Source organism: Hemitrygon akajei, chromosome 8 (genome assembly GCF_048418815.1).
Source record: "Hemitrygon akajei chromosome 8, sHemAka1.3, whole genome shotgun sequence".
NCBI lineage: Eukaryota > Metazoa > Chordata > Chondrichthyes > Myliobatiformes > Dasyatidae > Hemitrygon > Hemitrygon akajei.
This window is the reverse complement of record NC_133131.1, coordinates 97,104,475-97,121,588: the sequence shown is the minus strand read 5'-3', so window position 1 is coordinate 97,121,588 and position 17,114 is coordinate 97,104,475. Positions and strand designations below refer to the sequence as shown.

Here is a 17,114-nt window from a genome sequence, read left to right as displayed (position 1 = left end):
TTTCCCACAAGACTCGGCGAAACCGGGTGTGACGTCATAGCATCCCGGGATGTAGTACAGAAAACAAATATAGTTAAAACACTTCTAACTTTAACTAGAAAATGAATTACTAAGCGAAAATATTATAAACTAAATAACTGCCATAAAGGCAGCACAATGCTTTTCTTCGAGTGTTTTCCATGTTGATGAGGGTGAGTACAAATGACTGATTTACAATAATTTAATTGTGAAAGTGCGCTTGATTTATCGTACAATTTCATTGGACCTCTGTGAACTACTCATCAATTTTATTGGTCTACTGTTACGAGGCAAAATGTTTTTGGCGGCATGAAAAAAATCATGCATTAGCCGCACCGTAGTAAAGGCCGCAGTGTTCAAAGCTGTTCAAAATGTGGGGAAAAAGTAGCGGCTTATAATCCGACATCTACGGTATCTCCTGCAATAATACATTCACGTAACTTCCTCATTTTGAGACTTTGCTGGTTCCCAATCTTATATTCAAGCTCATCAGTTCTTAAGTTCAGGTTGCAGATGCTTCCAGCAGATGAATCCCAGTGCTTTGTATCATCTTACACCAGGCAACTTCAATGCATCAACTACTACCATGCTGTCTTGCTCGTCATCTGCTCTGATCTTCATGAAAGTGGTATACCAGTGCTTGAAGTGTAGAAAGTGACCCTCTTACTCTGATCCATTGTCATTGGCAGTTTTTTTTTGCCTCCCTACTGTAAACTTTTGTTTATAGAGGAGAGTAGGGTTATTAATGCAACCAATTGAAATATTTGTCACCTTTCTTTGCAGTCTGTCACATTCTGCTGAGAAGAAAAACATATACAATTAGCATGCTATTTCTGATAGCAATGTAATTTAAATATTTTGTAAGCATTTCTTTATCTGGATGACTTAATGACCGGTGTGAATTATAATTCATTAAATTTCTGCCATCTCTTTTCATTTTTTTTACTTTCCATTTAACTGAATGGTAATTCTGATGTGATAAAATATGGATATCTCCACAGCTGGTCAGAATTGGGTATTTACAGCTGATTATCTAGAGTTGCAAACGCAGAAGATATTTTTAATCTCTGACTTGTATGACATGAAGTTTGTTGTTTTATAGCAGTAGTTACATGCAAAGCAATAAAAATGGCTACAAATTACCAAAATAAATAAGTGCAGAAAAAGAATACTGAGTTGGTGTATGGACTGCTCAGAACTTTGATAGTGGAAGGGAAGAAGCTGCTTAAAAATCATTGAGAAGTCCTGAATCCTATATCACAGCATTACTTTGAGAAAATTACTAGTTGAATACTGACAACAGCACAATGTGTGTGAAACGGCTAGAGAAGTTAAGCTCTATGTAAAATGCAAAAAAGATGTGTCACAGAAGTTTTTTTTGTCAGATGGCCATGGTGAGATTACAACTGATGATCCTAACTTTAATCGAAGCTATGTAAAGAAGAAATTAGAACATGGCCTTTCACGCATTTGGCAGGTCTGTGCTTCAATTACAACAACTTTTTTTTTTACAATCTATTAAATGTGTTTTATTTTTGTTTACTAGGAATTATTGCTGTTCAAAAGCATAGTGTTAGATTTTGTCTTCTAAGTTACTGTCATTTGTTAGTGGAGTGCAAATTGCTTTACCTCGTATTTAAAATGCATATACCTTCATGCTTGCTTTTGACTTTCATATATAACTTCAATGGCTGATTATTGAGGACCACATAAAATTGCTTAATAAGAATGATGTTTTGGATTTTAAACTGCAAAATCTTTGATGCTTGGGGATAGGGAGCAGTGGTGGAAATCATTATTGGCAGAGATTGATGGACTCAAAGATGCATGATAAATGTATCAAGGAGTCTTGAGGTAGAGCACGGTAGCTCTGCAATGAACGCTTAAGGTATAATTCTTTTTTTTGTAATTCAAATTTTTTTTTTATTATTTATTGTTATTTTACAATGCAGCACAGCATATCATAGAGCAGATACAGTACAGCATATTTACACAGCCATCCCATAACAGGAAAACATATAAAACTAAGAGACAGAAAAAAACATCTAATTTAAGTTTAAATTAACGTACAACCAAAATGGATCCCACGCGTCTTGCACTTTTACCTCACTGTTAATTCTTGGTATAATTCATTTTTTAAAATCTACCATAAATTACCAAAAAGCATTATTTCTTTCTTTCTACATTCCCTGTTTATTTTGACATGTGTAATTAAATTTATTACAATGAATAAGACTTAGTTCTGATGAATTGAGTGAAAGATGTATTGATTGTATGTCATATACCAGTACTTAGTGTATAAATGCATTCAGATTGAAAGTGTTCATTTTAAATTTAGCTCTTTAAGTTGCTTGAGAATTAATTAATTTAGACATCAAGTAAAACAGAGTGGAAACATGTCCTTTGGCTCGACTTATCCACATTGACCAAGGTAGTTGTCTATGATAATGTCATTTCCAGCAATTGGCCAATATTGCTCAATTCTTTTCCTATCCATGCACCTATCCAAATGTGATTTTTTAAAAACTCTGTAATTTTACCTGTTTCTGCCAGCTTCCCTGGTAGCTTGTTCTATGCGTCCATCATCTCTGTAGAGGAAAACCTTGCACCTCAGATCTCCTTTTAAATATTTCTCCTCTTACACTGAACTTATGTACTCTGGTTTTATACTTCCTGACCCTTAGAAAGAGGTTATCTTAGTTAAGGCTATCTACCATAACTATGCCCTTGATAATTTTATAAATCTTTATAAAGTCACCCCTCAGCCTCATGTGCTCCACAAAGACCAATCACAGCCTATCCAATCTTTCCATGTAATTAAAGCTCTCCATTTCAGGCAAAATCCTGTTGAAGCTCTTTCGCGAACTTTTTGGTACAACCTCATTCTTTCTATGTTGTGGTAATCAGAACAGCACACAATATTCTGAGTGTTGCTTAACCAGTGCTTTCATACAGTCATAGAATTATACAGGTGAGAAAGATATCCTTTGGCCCTATTGGTCAATGCTGACCATGATATGCCATCATAGATAGTTATACTTGCCAGCAGTTGACTCATAACTTCCTGAACATTACCAATCAATATACTTGTCCAACTGTCTTTAAAAGTTGTGAATGTACCTGTCTCAACTGCTTCCTTTGGCAGCTCATTCCACATAGAAACCACCTTTTTGTTTTAAAAAAAAGTTGCCCCTCAAGTTCTGCTTAAATCTTTACCATCTCTTAAACCTTTACCTTCAAGTTCTTGGTTCCCAACCCTGGGAAAAAAACTGAGTGTATTCACCCTATCAATGTTCATCATGATTTTATGCACCTCAATAAAAATCATCTCAGCCCCTGCATTCCTAAGGAATAAAGTTGTAACCTGACCAATTCTCCTGATAACTCGCTCCTCCCAGTTCTGGCAATATCCTTAAATATTTTCTACTTTCTTTCAAGTTTAATAACATTGTTTCTTTAGCAGGGCAACAAAAACTGAGCGTGGTTCTCCATTTGCAGCTTCACTACTGTCTTGTACAACTGCACCATGAATTTCCAGTTTAAAGCCCTGATTTATGAAGGCTAATGTGCCAAAAACTCCCTTCATCAGCCTGTCTATCTGTGACTCCACTTTAAATTAATTATGCATTATTAGTCCAATGTCCCTCTGTTCTAAAACACTCGGCAAGGCCCTGCTGTAAAGTCCTACCTGTATCTGACTTTCCAAAATGCAATATTTTGTACTTGTCAGAATTAAAGTACATTTGCCATTCTTCAGCCCACTTGGCTGATAGAGATCCACTGTAAATTTGATAACTTCATTGTCCACTGTTCCCTTCATTAATTTTCTTTGTAACCACCTTAAAAAAACTCTTTGTGACATCCCACTGTTTTTGTTGCCATAAAAATGAAGAAGCTGCATCTTGGGATAGCAGTAGGAACTTCAAATCACTTTAGGCAAAGTCAAGCAAAGATGCAGAAAACTTCAGTATTGCCCACCTAATTGCCCTATCAGGCACCTTGGATTCTAAATTTGGCATTGTCTATGGAGCTTGCTTTGACCTCATGAACCAATTCTAAACCATAGACATAAAAGTGAACTGATGATATTAAATAAATTTGTGCAGGTGACTCATTGCTCAGCCTTGCCAAAGGTTGTCATGTAGGAAGTTTGCTGATACTCGTCTTATTCACTGAAGGCTGGCATTTTTGATGGTTACTAATTTTAGTATTTTATTGCATACAGTATTGATGGTCCACACAAAAGTACAATTTACCCTGTAATAAAATTGCTAAATTATCCTTAAATAGAATCTTTCACATGGTTCTACTCGTGGTTATAGATTCAGTTCAGTTTTCTTAGATGGATCAGGAAACTTTCATGCCTAGTTGGTGGTGTTGTAACACCAGCTTGTTTTAAATCCTTGAGTTTTTTTGAGAGCAGGGAAGAGTAATCTAGATCTACCCTTGTGATCTACCCTCAAAGTTAAAATTTAAAATGATTTCATATTAGTTACACACTAACAGTAGAATTCTTGTTTTATAGGATGTTCAGTTAAAGGCAAAGACCTATTTGCTTGGAACAGATTTATCCAACTTCAAGTATGATGATTTTATTTTGGTACTGGACATTATTAGCAGGTATTGAAAATGTACTTTTCCAAACCAGCCCTATGTTTGATTTAATACACTTGCATTTATTAAATGAATTTTAAACTTCATTGTTTACAAACCAGATTGATGCAAGTTGGTGAAGAATTCTGTGGCAGTAAATCAGAAGTTTTGCAGGAGTCTATTCGGAAACAAAGTTTGAATTATTTTAAAAGTTATCACAGGTAAAAAAAAATGTTTTCATTGGAATCTAATTACATATTTAATATTTTTGTTCAGCTGTCAAATACTTTGCTATAATAATGAAATGTTTTACAGTCTTATACCTCTAGTCATATTAATGGTAGTTTTTTTTGCTCAGAACTGTTAAATAGAATTTTTTATACATTTGTTGGTTCTTTACTGTTATTTTGCTAAAATGGAGAAGAGACAAAACCCATAAAATAAGCATTCATTATCTAGAACCACTAATGTAGCACTAACTTAGACCATAAGACATAGGAGTTTTCTTCCTCACCACTATTTGTTCCTCCAAGTATTTTTGTATCATCAACAAACTTGACCACAAAGCAACCAATTCCGTCATCCAGATCGTTAACATAACGTGAAAGGTAGCGGACCCAATACTAATCACCGTGGAACACCATTAGCCATCAGCAGCCAATCAGAAAAAGCCCTCTTTTAATCCCACTCTTTGCCTCCTGCCTGTCAGCCAATCGATGCTAGCATCTTTCCTGTAATACCATGGGCTCTTGTCTTACTCAGCACCCTCGTGTGTGGCATCTTGTCTAAGACCTGAAAGTCCAAGTAAGTAACAACCATTGACTCACCTTTGTCTATCTTGGCTGTTACCACTTCAAAGAATTCCAACAGATTTGTCAGTGAAGATTTCCTCTTAAGAAAACCATGCTGACTGGTTTATATTATTATGTGTCTCCAAGTATCCCAAAATCTCATTCTTAATAATAGACTCAGACATCTCAGATTATCGGATATCTGTGCGTTCGCAGTTTTTTATTTTAATGATGGCTATGTTATTGCCAGAACATTCTGTTTTGTGGAAACTAGTGTGCTTTTATGCTGTCATTTGTTTTGTGGTTCATATTTATTTACTGAGAAGATGTTTGTTTTTAGATCTTTTGGTGATGACTAATTTTGCTTCCTTTATAATTGTACGCTGTGGTTTAAATTTGGGTCAAGTTTAGAACTCAAAACAATTATTTTACAATGTGGTTTGTATAAAGGGAAATGAAAGGACAGTTTCTTGATATCATTTGCTGGGTCATTCTCTGAACCACAAACCATCTTTTTGGTAGAAAGTAGGATTTGTTTGCTTGGTTTTAGATCAATTGTGTATTGTTTCTTCTTGAAAGATTGACACCAGCTACTTCCTATTCCTACACCCAGCCTTCATATCCAAATTTGTTTTCTCTTGTTGTAATAGAGGAAAAGATGCAGACTATTCAACATCTCAGTTAGGTCATAAGTGAACAATATCTTTTTCTAGTTACTTTAATTCTTACTGCAGTCACCAGCAAGTGGTTTGTGTCATAGTCTGCACTATGGTAGAAGCATGTAACAAGCATACAGCCAAAGAAGAAGCACCTAACTAGGATCACATCCAGCTGGTGCCAGTGTCTGGAGCGATGGTGTCTCTAGGAAACCTTGTGTTGAAATTTAGTCTGGAAGAATGAGTAGTTGACATGTAGTTTATTTATTTATTTAATTTTGAGTTACAGTGGAATACACCTTTCTGATCCTTCAAACTGTGCTGCCTCAGTAATCTCTGATTTAACCTAGCCCAATCATGGAATGATTTACAATGTCCAATTAACCTATTAACCAGTATGTCTTTAGACTATCAGAGGAAACTGGAACACCTAGAGAAAAAACCCATGCGTTCCATGGGGAGGACGTACAGACGATGTCGGAATTGAAATTCAAAATCCAATGCCCTAAGCTGTAATAGCGCCAAGCTAACCGCTACACTGCCATTGAAAGCCCTTGTCCCCTCAGACCAAGATGGCACCCTTTCAAATCCATCAGTGGGGAAGTAATCACAGGCAGGGGCAAACAGAGGAAGAAATGAGTCGAACATTACTCTGACCTCTACTCCGGAGTGAACATTGTCACCACTTCAACCCTGGATGTTATTGAGTGCTTGACAACAATAGAACTGGATGCAGAGCTGATCCTAGAGGAGCTCAGCAAGGTATCGGCAGCTTTGCTTTTGGGAACGTACCAGGCAATTTGGGATTCCCCTAAACCTGCTCAAGCACTGCATGACTACTCTACTGCATGACTACACTACATGAAGTTGTTTATCAGTGTTGGCAAGAAGGAGCTGTACTGCAGGATATGAAGGACGCCAAGATCATTACCCTCTACAAACAAAAGGCAAGAGAAGCGACTGTGACATCTATAGAGCATCTCCTTTTTGAGTATTGTGGCAAAGTCTCTGCCTGAGTTTTCTAAGTCCACCTACTGAAATTGGCTGAATGCGTCTACCCGGAGTCACATAGCAGCTTCCTTGCTGGTAGGTCAATTGCGGACATGATTTTCTTTCTCTGCCAACTGCAGGAGAGATGAAGAGAACAAAAGAAGGCCCTCTGCCTTGCATTTATTGTCTCACCAAGGAGTTTGACTTGGTCAGCAGAGACAGGCTTTTTCAGATCCTTTCCAAAGTAGGCTGCCTGTCAAGACTGCAGAGCATTATCAAATCCACCCATTCCAACATGAAGGGGACTAGGCAATATATTGACAGCTCTTCGGAGCACCTTGACATAAGCAATGGCATTAGGCAAGGCTGTGTTCTTGCTCAGCTCTCTTTGGGATCTTTACCCTTCTACTGAAGCACACATTTGGCAATGCAACCAAAGGGATCTCCACACTAGATCAAATGGCAGGCTTCTTAACCTTGCCTGCCTAAGAGCCAGAACCAAAGTGCACGAGGCTCTGATTAGAGACTTCTTGTTGTTGATCGTGCAGCATTCGAAACTGACACTTCACCGGACCTACAGAACTTGATGGATCACTTGTCCCAGGCCTACAAAGAATTTGGTCTATCAGCCTGAAAATGGCAAACGTCTTGGGACAAAACATGGAAGTACCATCAGTTCACATACGTGGGGTCCATCAGTAACAACGTTTCCTTGGATGCAGAAATTGGCAAGTGCATCAAGAAGGCTGCAACAACTCTTACCTGCCTCACCACATGAGTCTGAGAGAACTCCAAATTCTCATTCAAAACAAAGATGGTGGTGTACAATGCTTGTGTCACCAACACACTGCTTGATGGCAGCGAGACCTGGACGAAATATGACAAGCAGGAGAGAAGGGTTAACAGCTTCCATTTAAGATGCCTTCGTCACGACTCCTGGAGAGAGAGTACCTAATGTTGAAGTTCTCTCTCATGCTGACCTCCCTAGCGTGTATGCCTTGTTTAGGCAGCATATGTTGTGTTGGCTGGGCCATGTCCGCTGCATGAAGGATGGCCACATCCTAAAAAACAACCGCTACGGTGAGCTGACTTTAGGCAAGAGAAACGCTGGTTGCCTGCAACTGTGAGACAAGGATGTCTGTGAGTGGGATATGAAGGTGCTGGACATCCAATATTGAGTCCTGAGAGGAACTTTCAGCCGACCACACCAGGAAGAGAAGCACCCTGAAACAAAACCTTGATTCAAGCAAAGAAAAATTCTTGAATGTGGCAGAAGACAAATGGGCCCATAGGAAGCAAAGCTGAAACCCCAGCAGAGCTAAGAAGACCATTTATAGATGACATTTGCAACAGACTGCTACTCTCACATTGGTCTCATCAACCATACACAGCGCTGCACCAGCAACCTAGAGCCAGGACACAACACTCATGGTTGACCTCAACCAATGGAGGACCACTGACCTTAGTTTTTGAGATCCCTTGCTTAAACATTTAACAATATAATTTAAATTCTTAAGCAGCTGCTTGTGAGGATATTTCAGATTTCCACTATCCTTTGTCAGGAAGCAATTTCTGACCTAACTCTTGAACATCTTACCTATTATTTGTAATCTTGCCCTGGATTTTCTCACCAGAGGGTCCTTTATTCATCAATATCTTTAATTGTAAAACCTGATCTACTACATCCCTTGAGCTTCTCTGACCAAAGGCGTTTGAGCTTAGCCTCTCAATCCGCCTTTGTATTATAACTTCAGCTTGAGATATCCAAAAAATTTCACATCCCATCTCCAAGGAGAACATTTATCATGATTTCCAGTTTATGGAATGGAATCTTAGCAACAGCTTGGAACCAAATTGCTGTCCTCCCAACTTCTCTTTCCAAGATGCACTTCAGACACCTGAACAGCTGTTGTCTGTACTGCTGCCACTACAGTCCATGGCAACACAGCAAATCTACTCATTATTAAATCAGCCACTTCATAAATATGAAAACATGCAGCTTTGGAACACAATTCTTTTGCCTGCTATTGTGTCATTAATATGGATGATTTTAGACACCTTTCAAAGCATCAGTTTAGAGGGAATCAAATGAGTAGCATCAAAACCCTAAGGAAAGCATTAAGATGATCCACAGAAGCATTAACCTATAATAATTGCATCACTTAAGAAGATACGTGGGTAAATAATCGGAAAGGATTATTTTTCAGTAACATTTTAAAGTGAAAGATCTTCCTTTGTCACCAGTCTTTTTGCCTTTTTGCCTTGCGCCCTTAACTCCTGATGGAGTCGTCAGGGCGCCGTCATGACAAGCTTTGCACCAGTCTGTTCCATCTGTCGTGGTTGTGTACCAGAGCTTAGCAAATGTTTTCCCTGTCCATTCTTTAATGTTGTCTATCTATCTTTTCCTCTATCTACCTCTCCTTCTTTTCCCCTCCACAGTTCCCTGTAGGACGGTCTTTGCACGTAACGATCTTGTTACGTGGCCGTACCATCTCAGCTTTCTTTTTTCACTGTTGTGAGAAAGTCTTCATGGGGGAAATGTGGTGCTGGATGGTCTTGCGGACCTGTTCATTTGTGATGTGGTCCAAGTATGAGATGCCCAAGATGTTGTGATAGCATCTCATTTCCAATGCCTGTATCTTCCTCTGTAGCTCTGCTGTGAGGGTCCATGTCTCGCATGCGTACATGAAGATAGAGAATACCAATGCATGCAGGAGTCTGATCTTGTACTTCATGGTGATGTTGCTGTCCCTCCATATTGTCTTGAGTTTGGATAGTGCAGTCATTGTCTGTGCCAGGACTTCTGGTCTTGATCCTTCATCACTGATGATTGTCCCCAGGTATTTGAACTACTGCACTGTCTCAAGTTTCTGACCATGGACTAAGATGTCTGTTGTGATGGCACCATTGGCATTTGACATGAGCTTGGTTTTCTCGGCACTTATTTCCATTCCAAACTTTGTGGAGGCTCTGTCAAGATGGCTGACCAGGTTGGCCAGTTCGTCCTCTTTTCCTGCAAGTCCATCAATGTCGTCAGCAAATCTTAGGTTTGTGATGTTCCTCCCTCCGATGCTGACTGTGCCCACATGACCTTCAAGGGCAACACTCATGATCCGTTCCAGGAAGACGTTGAAGAGAGGAGGCAGGCCTGACGGACACCTACAGAGGTATGGAACCACTCCCTGATGGTGCCCTGAGCGAGTACTGCACTGGTTGCCTTGGCGTAAAGCTGATGGATTGTATAAATCAGCTTCTGCCCCATGTTAAATTTCTTCATGGTGGCCCATAAGGCATCGTGCCAGATTCTGTGAAATGCCTTCTTGAAGTCTATGAAGACGTGGTAGAACTCTCTCTGGTGTTGAAGGTGTTTCTCACACAGGGTGCGGAGGTTGAGCAGATTTTCAACCTCTGCACCCTCAATTAACCAGTCAACTCCAGGTAAACATTTTGAATGACATTTTGCAAAGTTGATGATCATCTTCCAGCTCTTTTTTCAAATGAGAATTTTAAACACTTCCTTTGAAGCTGAGTGTGATACTGTGGTTTTATTACTGGAAGATCCACATACAATTCTGAAACAGCTTCTTCCCCTCTGCCATCAGATTTCTGAACGGTCCATGAGCACTGCCTTGTTTTGTTCGTGCACTACTTGTTTATTTTGTAGCTTATAGTAATATTATCGTATTGTACAGCTACCGTAAGACAACAAATATCATATAAGACAGTGATAGTAAACCTGATTTCAGTTGTGAAATATTCAGAGATCTTGACAAACGATCCAGAAATGTGCTTTTAAATATTTCTGCTTTAAGCTTTGGAATTTCCTTCTGGGCACATTTTGCTGCATAACATCACTTTCTTTAAGGTGTTCCTGAAAACCAATACTTTTTGATTATTTACCCAAGTATCTTCCAAAGTGAGTCAATTGTTGTATGTTAATATTCCTGTGAATTATCTTGATACTTTACTCCAGGTTTTGATGCTCCCCATTTTATTGCCTAGAATAAAACCCTTGTATGATAACCCTTTCACTCCTGGAATCATCCTTGTGAAACGCTTCTGGACCCTCTCCAATGCCAGCATATCTCTTCTAAGTTGAGGGGCCCAAAACTGTTCACAATACAGAAGGTGAAACCTCACCAGTGCCTTATAAAGCCTCAACATCACATCCTTGCTCTTGTATTCTAGCCCTTTTGAAATGAATGCTAAATTGCATTTGCCTTCCTCACCACCGACTCAACCTGCAAAGTAACCTTTAGGGTGTTCTGCACAAAGACTCCCAAGTCCCTTTGCATCTCAGATTTTTGGGATTTTCTCTCCATTTAGAAAATAGTCCCCACAATAGACCGTGCATTTACCGACATTATATTTCATTTGCCACTTCCTTGCCCATTCTCCTAATCTGTCTAAGTCCTTCTGCATCCTACCTGTTTCCACAACACTACCTGTCTCTCTACCAATCTTTAGATCATCTGTAAGCTTGGTAACAAAGCCATCTATTCCATCATCTAAATCATTTATATACAGCATAAAAAAGAAGCAGTCCCAACACTGACCCCTGCGGATCACCACTAGTCACTGGCAGCCAACCAGAAAAGGATCCTTTTATGCCCACTCACTGCCTCTTATCAATCAGCCAATGTTCTAACCATGTGACTAACTTTCCTGTAATACCATCGGCTCTTAACTTGGTAAGCAGCTTCATGTATGGCACTTTGTCAAAGGCCTTCTGAAAGGCCAAAATTACAACTTCCACTGCATCCCCTTTATCTATCCTACTTGTAATTTCCTCAAAGAATTTCAACAGGTTTGTCAAGCAGGATTTTCCCTAAAGAAAGCCATACTGACTTTGTACTGTCTTGTCCTATGTCACCAAGTACTCCATCACCTCATCCTTAACAATCACCTCTAACATCTTCCCAGCCACTGAGGTCAGGCTAACTAGTCTATAATTTCCTTTCTTCTGCCTTCCTCCTTACTTATTTGCAATTTTCCAGTCCTCTGGCACCATGCCAGAGTCCAATGATTTTTGAAAGATAATTTCTAATGCCACCACAATCTCCAATGCTATCTCTTTCAGAACCCTAGGGTGAGTTCATCTAGTCTAGCTGACTTATGTTCCTTTATGTCTTTTAGCTTTTTGAGCACCTTCTCTCTTGTAATAGTAGCTACACCCACCTCTCTTCCTTTACACACTACATCAGGCATACTGTTAGTGTTTTCCACAGTGAAGACTGATGCAAAATACCCATTTAGTTCATCAGCCATCTCCTTGTCCCCTGTTACTATTTCTCCTGCCTCATTTTCTAGCGGTTTTATATCCACTCTCATCTCTCTTTTATTTTTAACATACTTGAAAAAACTTTTACTATCCACTTTGATATTATTTGCTAGCTTGCTTTCATATTTCATCTTTTCCCTTCCAATGATTTTTTTAGTTGCTCTTCATATGTTTTTAAAAACTTCCCAATCCTTTGTCTTCCCACTAATTTTTGCTTTGTTGTATGCCCTTTACTTCTACAATAGTTTTGATTTCCCTTGCCTGCCATGGTTGTACTATTTTACCATTTGAGTATTTCTTCATTTTTGGAATACATCTAGCTTGCACCTTCCTCATTTTTCCCAGAAACGCATGCCATTGTTGCTCTGCTGACATCCCTACCAACAACTTCCAATTTATTTTGGACAACTTCCTTCTCTTTTCACTGTAATTTCCCTTCCTCCACTGAAATACTGCTACGTCAGACTTTACTTTCTCCCTATCTAATTTCAAGTTGTACTCAGTCATATTGTGATCACTGGCTCCTAAGGGTTCTTTTACTTTAAGTTTCCTAATTGCCTCCAGTTCATTACTCAACACCCAATCTAGTATAGCTGATCCCCAGTAGGCTCAATGACAAACTGCTCTGAAAAGCTCTCTCTTAGGCCTTCAACAAACTCACCATCTTGAGATCCATTACCAACATGATTTTCCCAATTGAACTGCATGTTGAAATCTCCCGTGACTACCATAATATTACCCTTTTGACTCACCTTTTCTCTTTCCTGTTGTAATCTGTGGTCAACCTCCCAGCTACTGCTGTGAGGCCTATATATAACTGCCATTATGCCTTTTACCCTTGCAGTTTCTTAACTCAACCCACAAGGATTCAGCATCTTCTGATCCTATGTAACATTTTTCTACTGATTTGATTGCATTCTTTCCAGTAGAGGCACAGCACCCTCTTCCTGTCCCTCTGATATAACGTGTAACCTTGGACATTCAGCGCCCAACTGCAACCATCCTTCAGCCATGATTCAGTGATGGCCATAATATCATACCTGACAATCTGTAATAGTACAAGATCATCCACCTTATTTCTTGTACTACGCACATTTAGATTCATCACCTTGAGTACCGTATTTGCTATCCTTTCTGATTCTGCATCCCTAATGTTTTGATACTCAGCCTGTTGGCTGCAACTAAGTCCCATCACCTGCCTGCCCTTCCTGACCGTCTGACTGCAGACCATCTTTTCTTTTTTCACCATCCAGTCTTCCCTGAATCCCTTCACTCCGGTTTCCACCCCCCTGCCAAATTAGTTTAAACCTTTCCCAACAGCTCTAACAAACCTGCCTGCACGAGTATTGGTCTCCTTTGGGAGCAACCCGTCACTTTGGAACAGGTCATACCTCCCCAGAAAAGATATCAGTGATCCAAGAACCTGAAGCCCTGACCCCTGCACCAGCTTCTCAGCCACACATTTACTTGCCAAATCATCCATGTTAATGGCACAGTAGCAGACAGAAGGATTCACAATTAGGAAAACTCTTCAGTTTTAGTTTAATTTTGATTTTTTTAACGATTATACCATAAATTATTCCTTTCAGAAAAATGCGAAGGTATTTATTTTAAGAAGCCTGATCATTTGTTAGTTCCTAACAATCATACCTGAATATAAAATATGAAGGAAGCTCCTGATCTTTGTTTCAGTTTGGTCATGTCACACAGTAAAAGCCTGTTCCATTCATTACTTTTTCTCTTCTCTGCTAATGCTGCTTGATTTGGTGATGTAACTTCTGATCTTTTGGAAGAGGTTGAAGCCACGATGGAAAACTATATGTTCAGCTATGTATCTAGCTCTAAAATTACCTTCCGACAGAATGAATTCTACTATGGTGTTGTACTTTATTAATTGCAAAAGTGGTTTGAAGGAGGAGAAAGTAATTTTTAAAATGCACATTCACCATCCTATTACTGAGACTTTTCATTGATTTCAACTGTCTCTACAGAATACGTCTTGAAGAATTGCGTATGTTTTTAGAAAATGAAACTTGGGAATTGTGCCCTGTTAAGTCTAACTTCAGTATTTTGCAATTGCACGTAAGTATTCACTTTCAGAAATGGAATTTTTCAAGTCTACCTTAACTCTCAAAGATGCAAATGGATTTTAACATCTATTTATTCTAAAAATGCTTGATCATTTATCCTTGATACCTGCATCAAATAGAGACTTATAAGTACAACTTGGTAAGTGAAAGGTTGATGTGGTTTAATAGCGATCGTAAATAATCCCACTTTAGATTTTTTTTGTATAACTAGATGGGCAGTGGAGAAAACATTACAGTTGGTCGAGGCTTTGTGTCAAATTTTGTAATAGTGATTGGGTGAGAGGAAATTAGAGAGGGAAAAACAAAGGAACACTTGTACTTAGTGTACTGTAAATAAATATTATTCCCTGTCACTTTTATAATCAATTAGCAGTAATAACTTGATACTTAATGATCCTACTGTATTATAATGCACCAGGAGAGGTAGCTGATGGCCAGCATGATAATAAAAACCTACGACGATCAAATATGTGTTTTAATGGGCAATGAACACAAGTTTATGATTTCTCCCCAGTCCTTTGTGATAATTTCCATTTCTAATCATTTCTTAAGTATTTCTGTCAACAATTCATCTGATCTAAAAACCTGATTCTTTCATTATTTTTAAGATTTTCCTCACTTTTTATATTAAAAAAAAATTATGGTCCCTGAGCTATTCTCAGCCTTTACGAGAAAATCAATTCTTGTTTTCGGGACATAGTCAGCAGCATATTCTGTGAAGGGTAAAATCATAAATCCTTATTGACATTGTTAGCTCCGTTGTGCATGTGAAATATTCAGCTGGTTCGAGAGCTTGGATGTTGCTACGCTCTAGGTTTCCTTACAGACCTTCTTTGAAATGTTTTCTCGTGTTTTTGTGCGTATTTCTATATCTGAGGAATACTTTTATTCTTTGTCACTTAGGCTTCTCATTTAGATTGTACTCTTTTTTTCAGTAAATTCTCAGTCGCGAATTAAAATATTACCTCTCTAGTCTTTGTTTCTTTTTAATAGTCTATTATGATTACTATTTTTAAGCATCTTCATTCTGGCGCAGACCTAAAATTTGAAAGTATTTGTCCCAAACTGCCATAGTTATCTGGCTTCAATCTAAAAGCAATTCAAAAAACAAAACAGTTGCAGATTCTCAAAATTTGAAGTGTGGAATACTCAATAAACAAAACAACATCAGTACAAAGAGAAGTTGATTTCATACTAATTTTTTCTCCATGGAAGTTGCCTGACCAGTTGAGGATTTACAGTAATATGTTTTGAAACAGTTTCTGCACTGTGGCCTTGCTGTAAAGCTCTTGCTACTCTTTTATAACTTCTAATAGTTCAGACCTTGACAGAGAAGAAAATAGCTGATTAACACTGAGGACTATGTTGCAATGGAAATAGTACACACCTCAGTTCAACAAGGAGTGCATGGTGTTGCTAACAAAAAATATTACTTCTGCATCATTATATTCAATGGAAATGCATCCTCAATTGTTTGTTAAAGTGAAGTACAATCTTCAGGTAACTTTAGTTCTGAATCCTGATTTATTCAGATGCCTTTATTGAAAATTTATTGTTTTAGGAGTTTAAATTTATGCGGCAGTCTCGTTCTCCGTCAGTGTCACCTAGCAAGCAGTATTCTATGTCGTCATCTACAGCAGCAGCAGGGTCTCTCTTTGACCAATGCCAAAATGGTGGAAATCCATTTGAACAGCAGACTGACAGCAAAGATGATGAAACAGAAGATGTTCTTGCTGCTAATGGGGTATGATGAGCTCTATTTGCATTTCATTAAAATGAGAGATTTCTCAGAAAGAAATAACTTTGTTATTAATAGTATGTAGTGTTTCTGAATAGGCAATAGAACATCAAACAGTAAAACATAGGAACAGTTCCTACAGCCAGTGGTATTGTTGAAACTAATTGTTAATACTTAATTGCACTAATCCCTTCTGGGATGTAGATTTATATGTGTGAACATTAGAAATAGAAACAGGACTCTGTCATTTGAATCCTCTGTCTGCTGTGCTATTCATTAGGATTTGGCTGCTCTGTGGTCTCAGCATCAGTTTCCTATACTAGCTGCCATATCCAATGTTTCCCTTGAGATATACAATCCATTAATCTAATGTCTTATATATACTTATTAACTGTGCCTCCACATCCCCTTTGGGTAGACAACAGCAAATATTCTGTGAAAAGGGATTTTTGTTTTTCATATCAACCCTGAATGCCTATTCCCTTTTGATGCTGAGAAAAAGATTCCTATGTCTATCCTATCAGATCCTTTTGCAATTTTGTATTTGCTGTTATCTTATGCTAAGCTAAAGCAAACATTGGTTCACTCTGATTAATGTTTCTTCAAGAACAAATTCCTTCCAGGGAATCAATCCTTTGAAGCTGTTGCAAGTCTATTCCTCCTTGGGTTTGAAGTCCAGATCTGTATACAATATTCCAGGTCCGGTCTTGCAAAGCTTTATGTAACTATAATAGGATGACTTCACACTAGCCATCAAATCTTCTTCTAATAAAAACAAACATACAACTTGTTTTCCCAAATTGCTTGATATGCCAGCTTATTAAGATACAGTAATTTTTGTCCAAGGAGATCAGTATCCCTCTGCACTGATGTTATTCAATGTTCTCAAACAGCTTATCGATTTTATGATTAGATGGTTGACTTGATATTTTTCACATAATGTTCCATCCAGCCTAT

The 17,114-nt window shown here is 38.4% G+C and overlaps 1 protein-coding gene across 1 annotated transcript in view; it reads left to right on the top strand.

Moving 5' to 3' along the window:
* The window catches only part of vps50 (VPS50 EARP/GARPII complex subunit), a 203,743-nt gene that overhangs the window by 117,071 nt on the left and 69,558 nt on the right, over positions 1–17,114 (top strand). Inside the window, exons 14-18 of the mRNA XM_073054232.1 lie at positions 1,404–1,495; positions 4,544–4,638; positions 4,734–4,832; positions 14,321–14,411; positions 15,981–16,163. Of these exons, the coding sequence (XP_072910333.1) occupies positions 1,404–1,495; positions 4,544–4,638; positions 4,734–4,832; positions 14,321–14,411; positions 15,981–16,163 (560 nt within the window). The remainder of the gene's footprint in view (positions 1–1,403; positions 1,496–4,543; positions 4,639–4,733; positions 4,833–14,320; positions 14,412–15,980; positions 16,164–17,114) is intronic.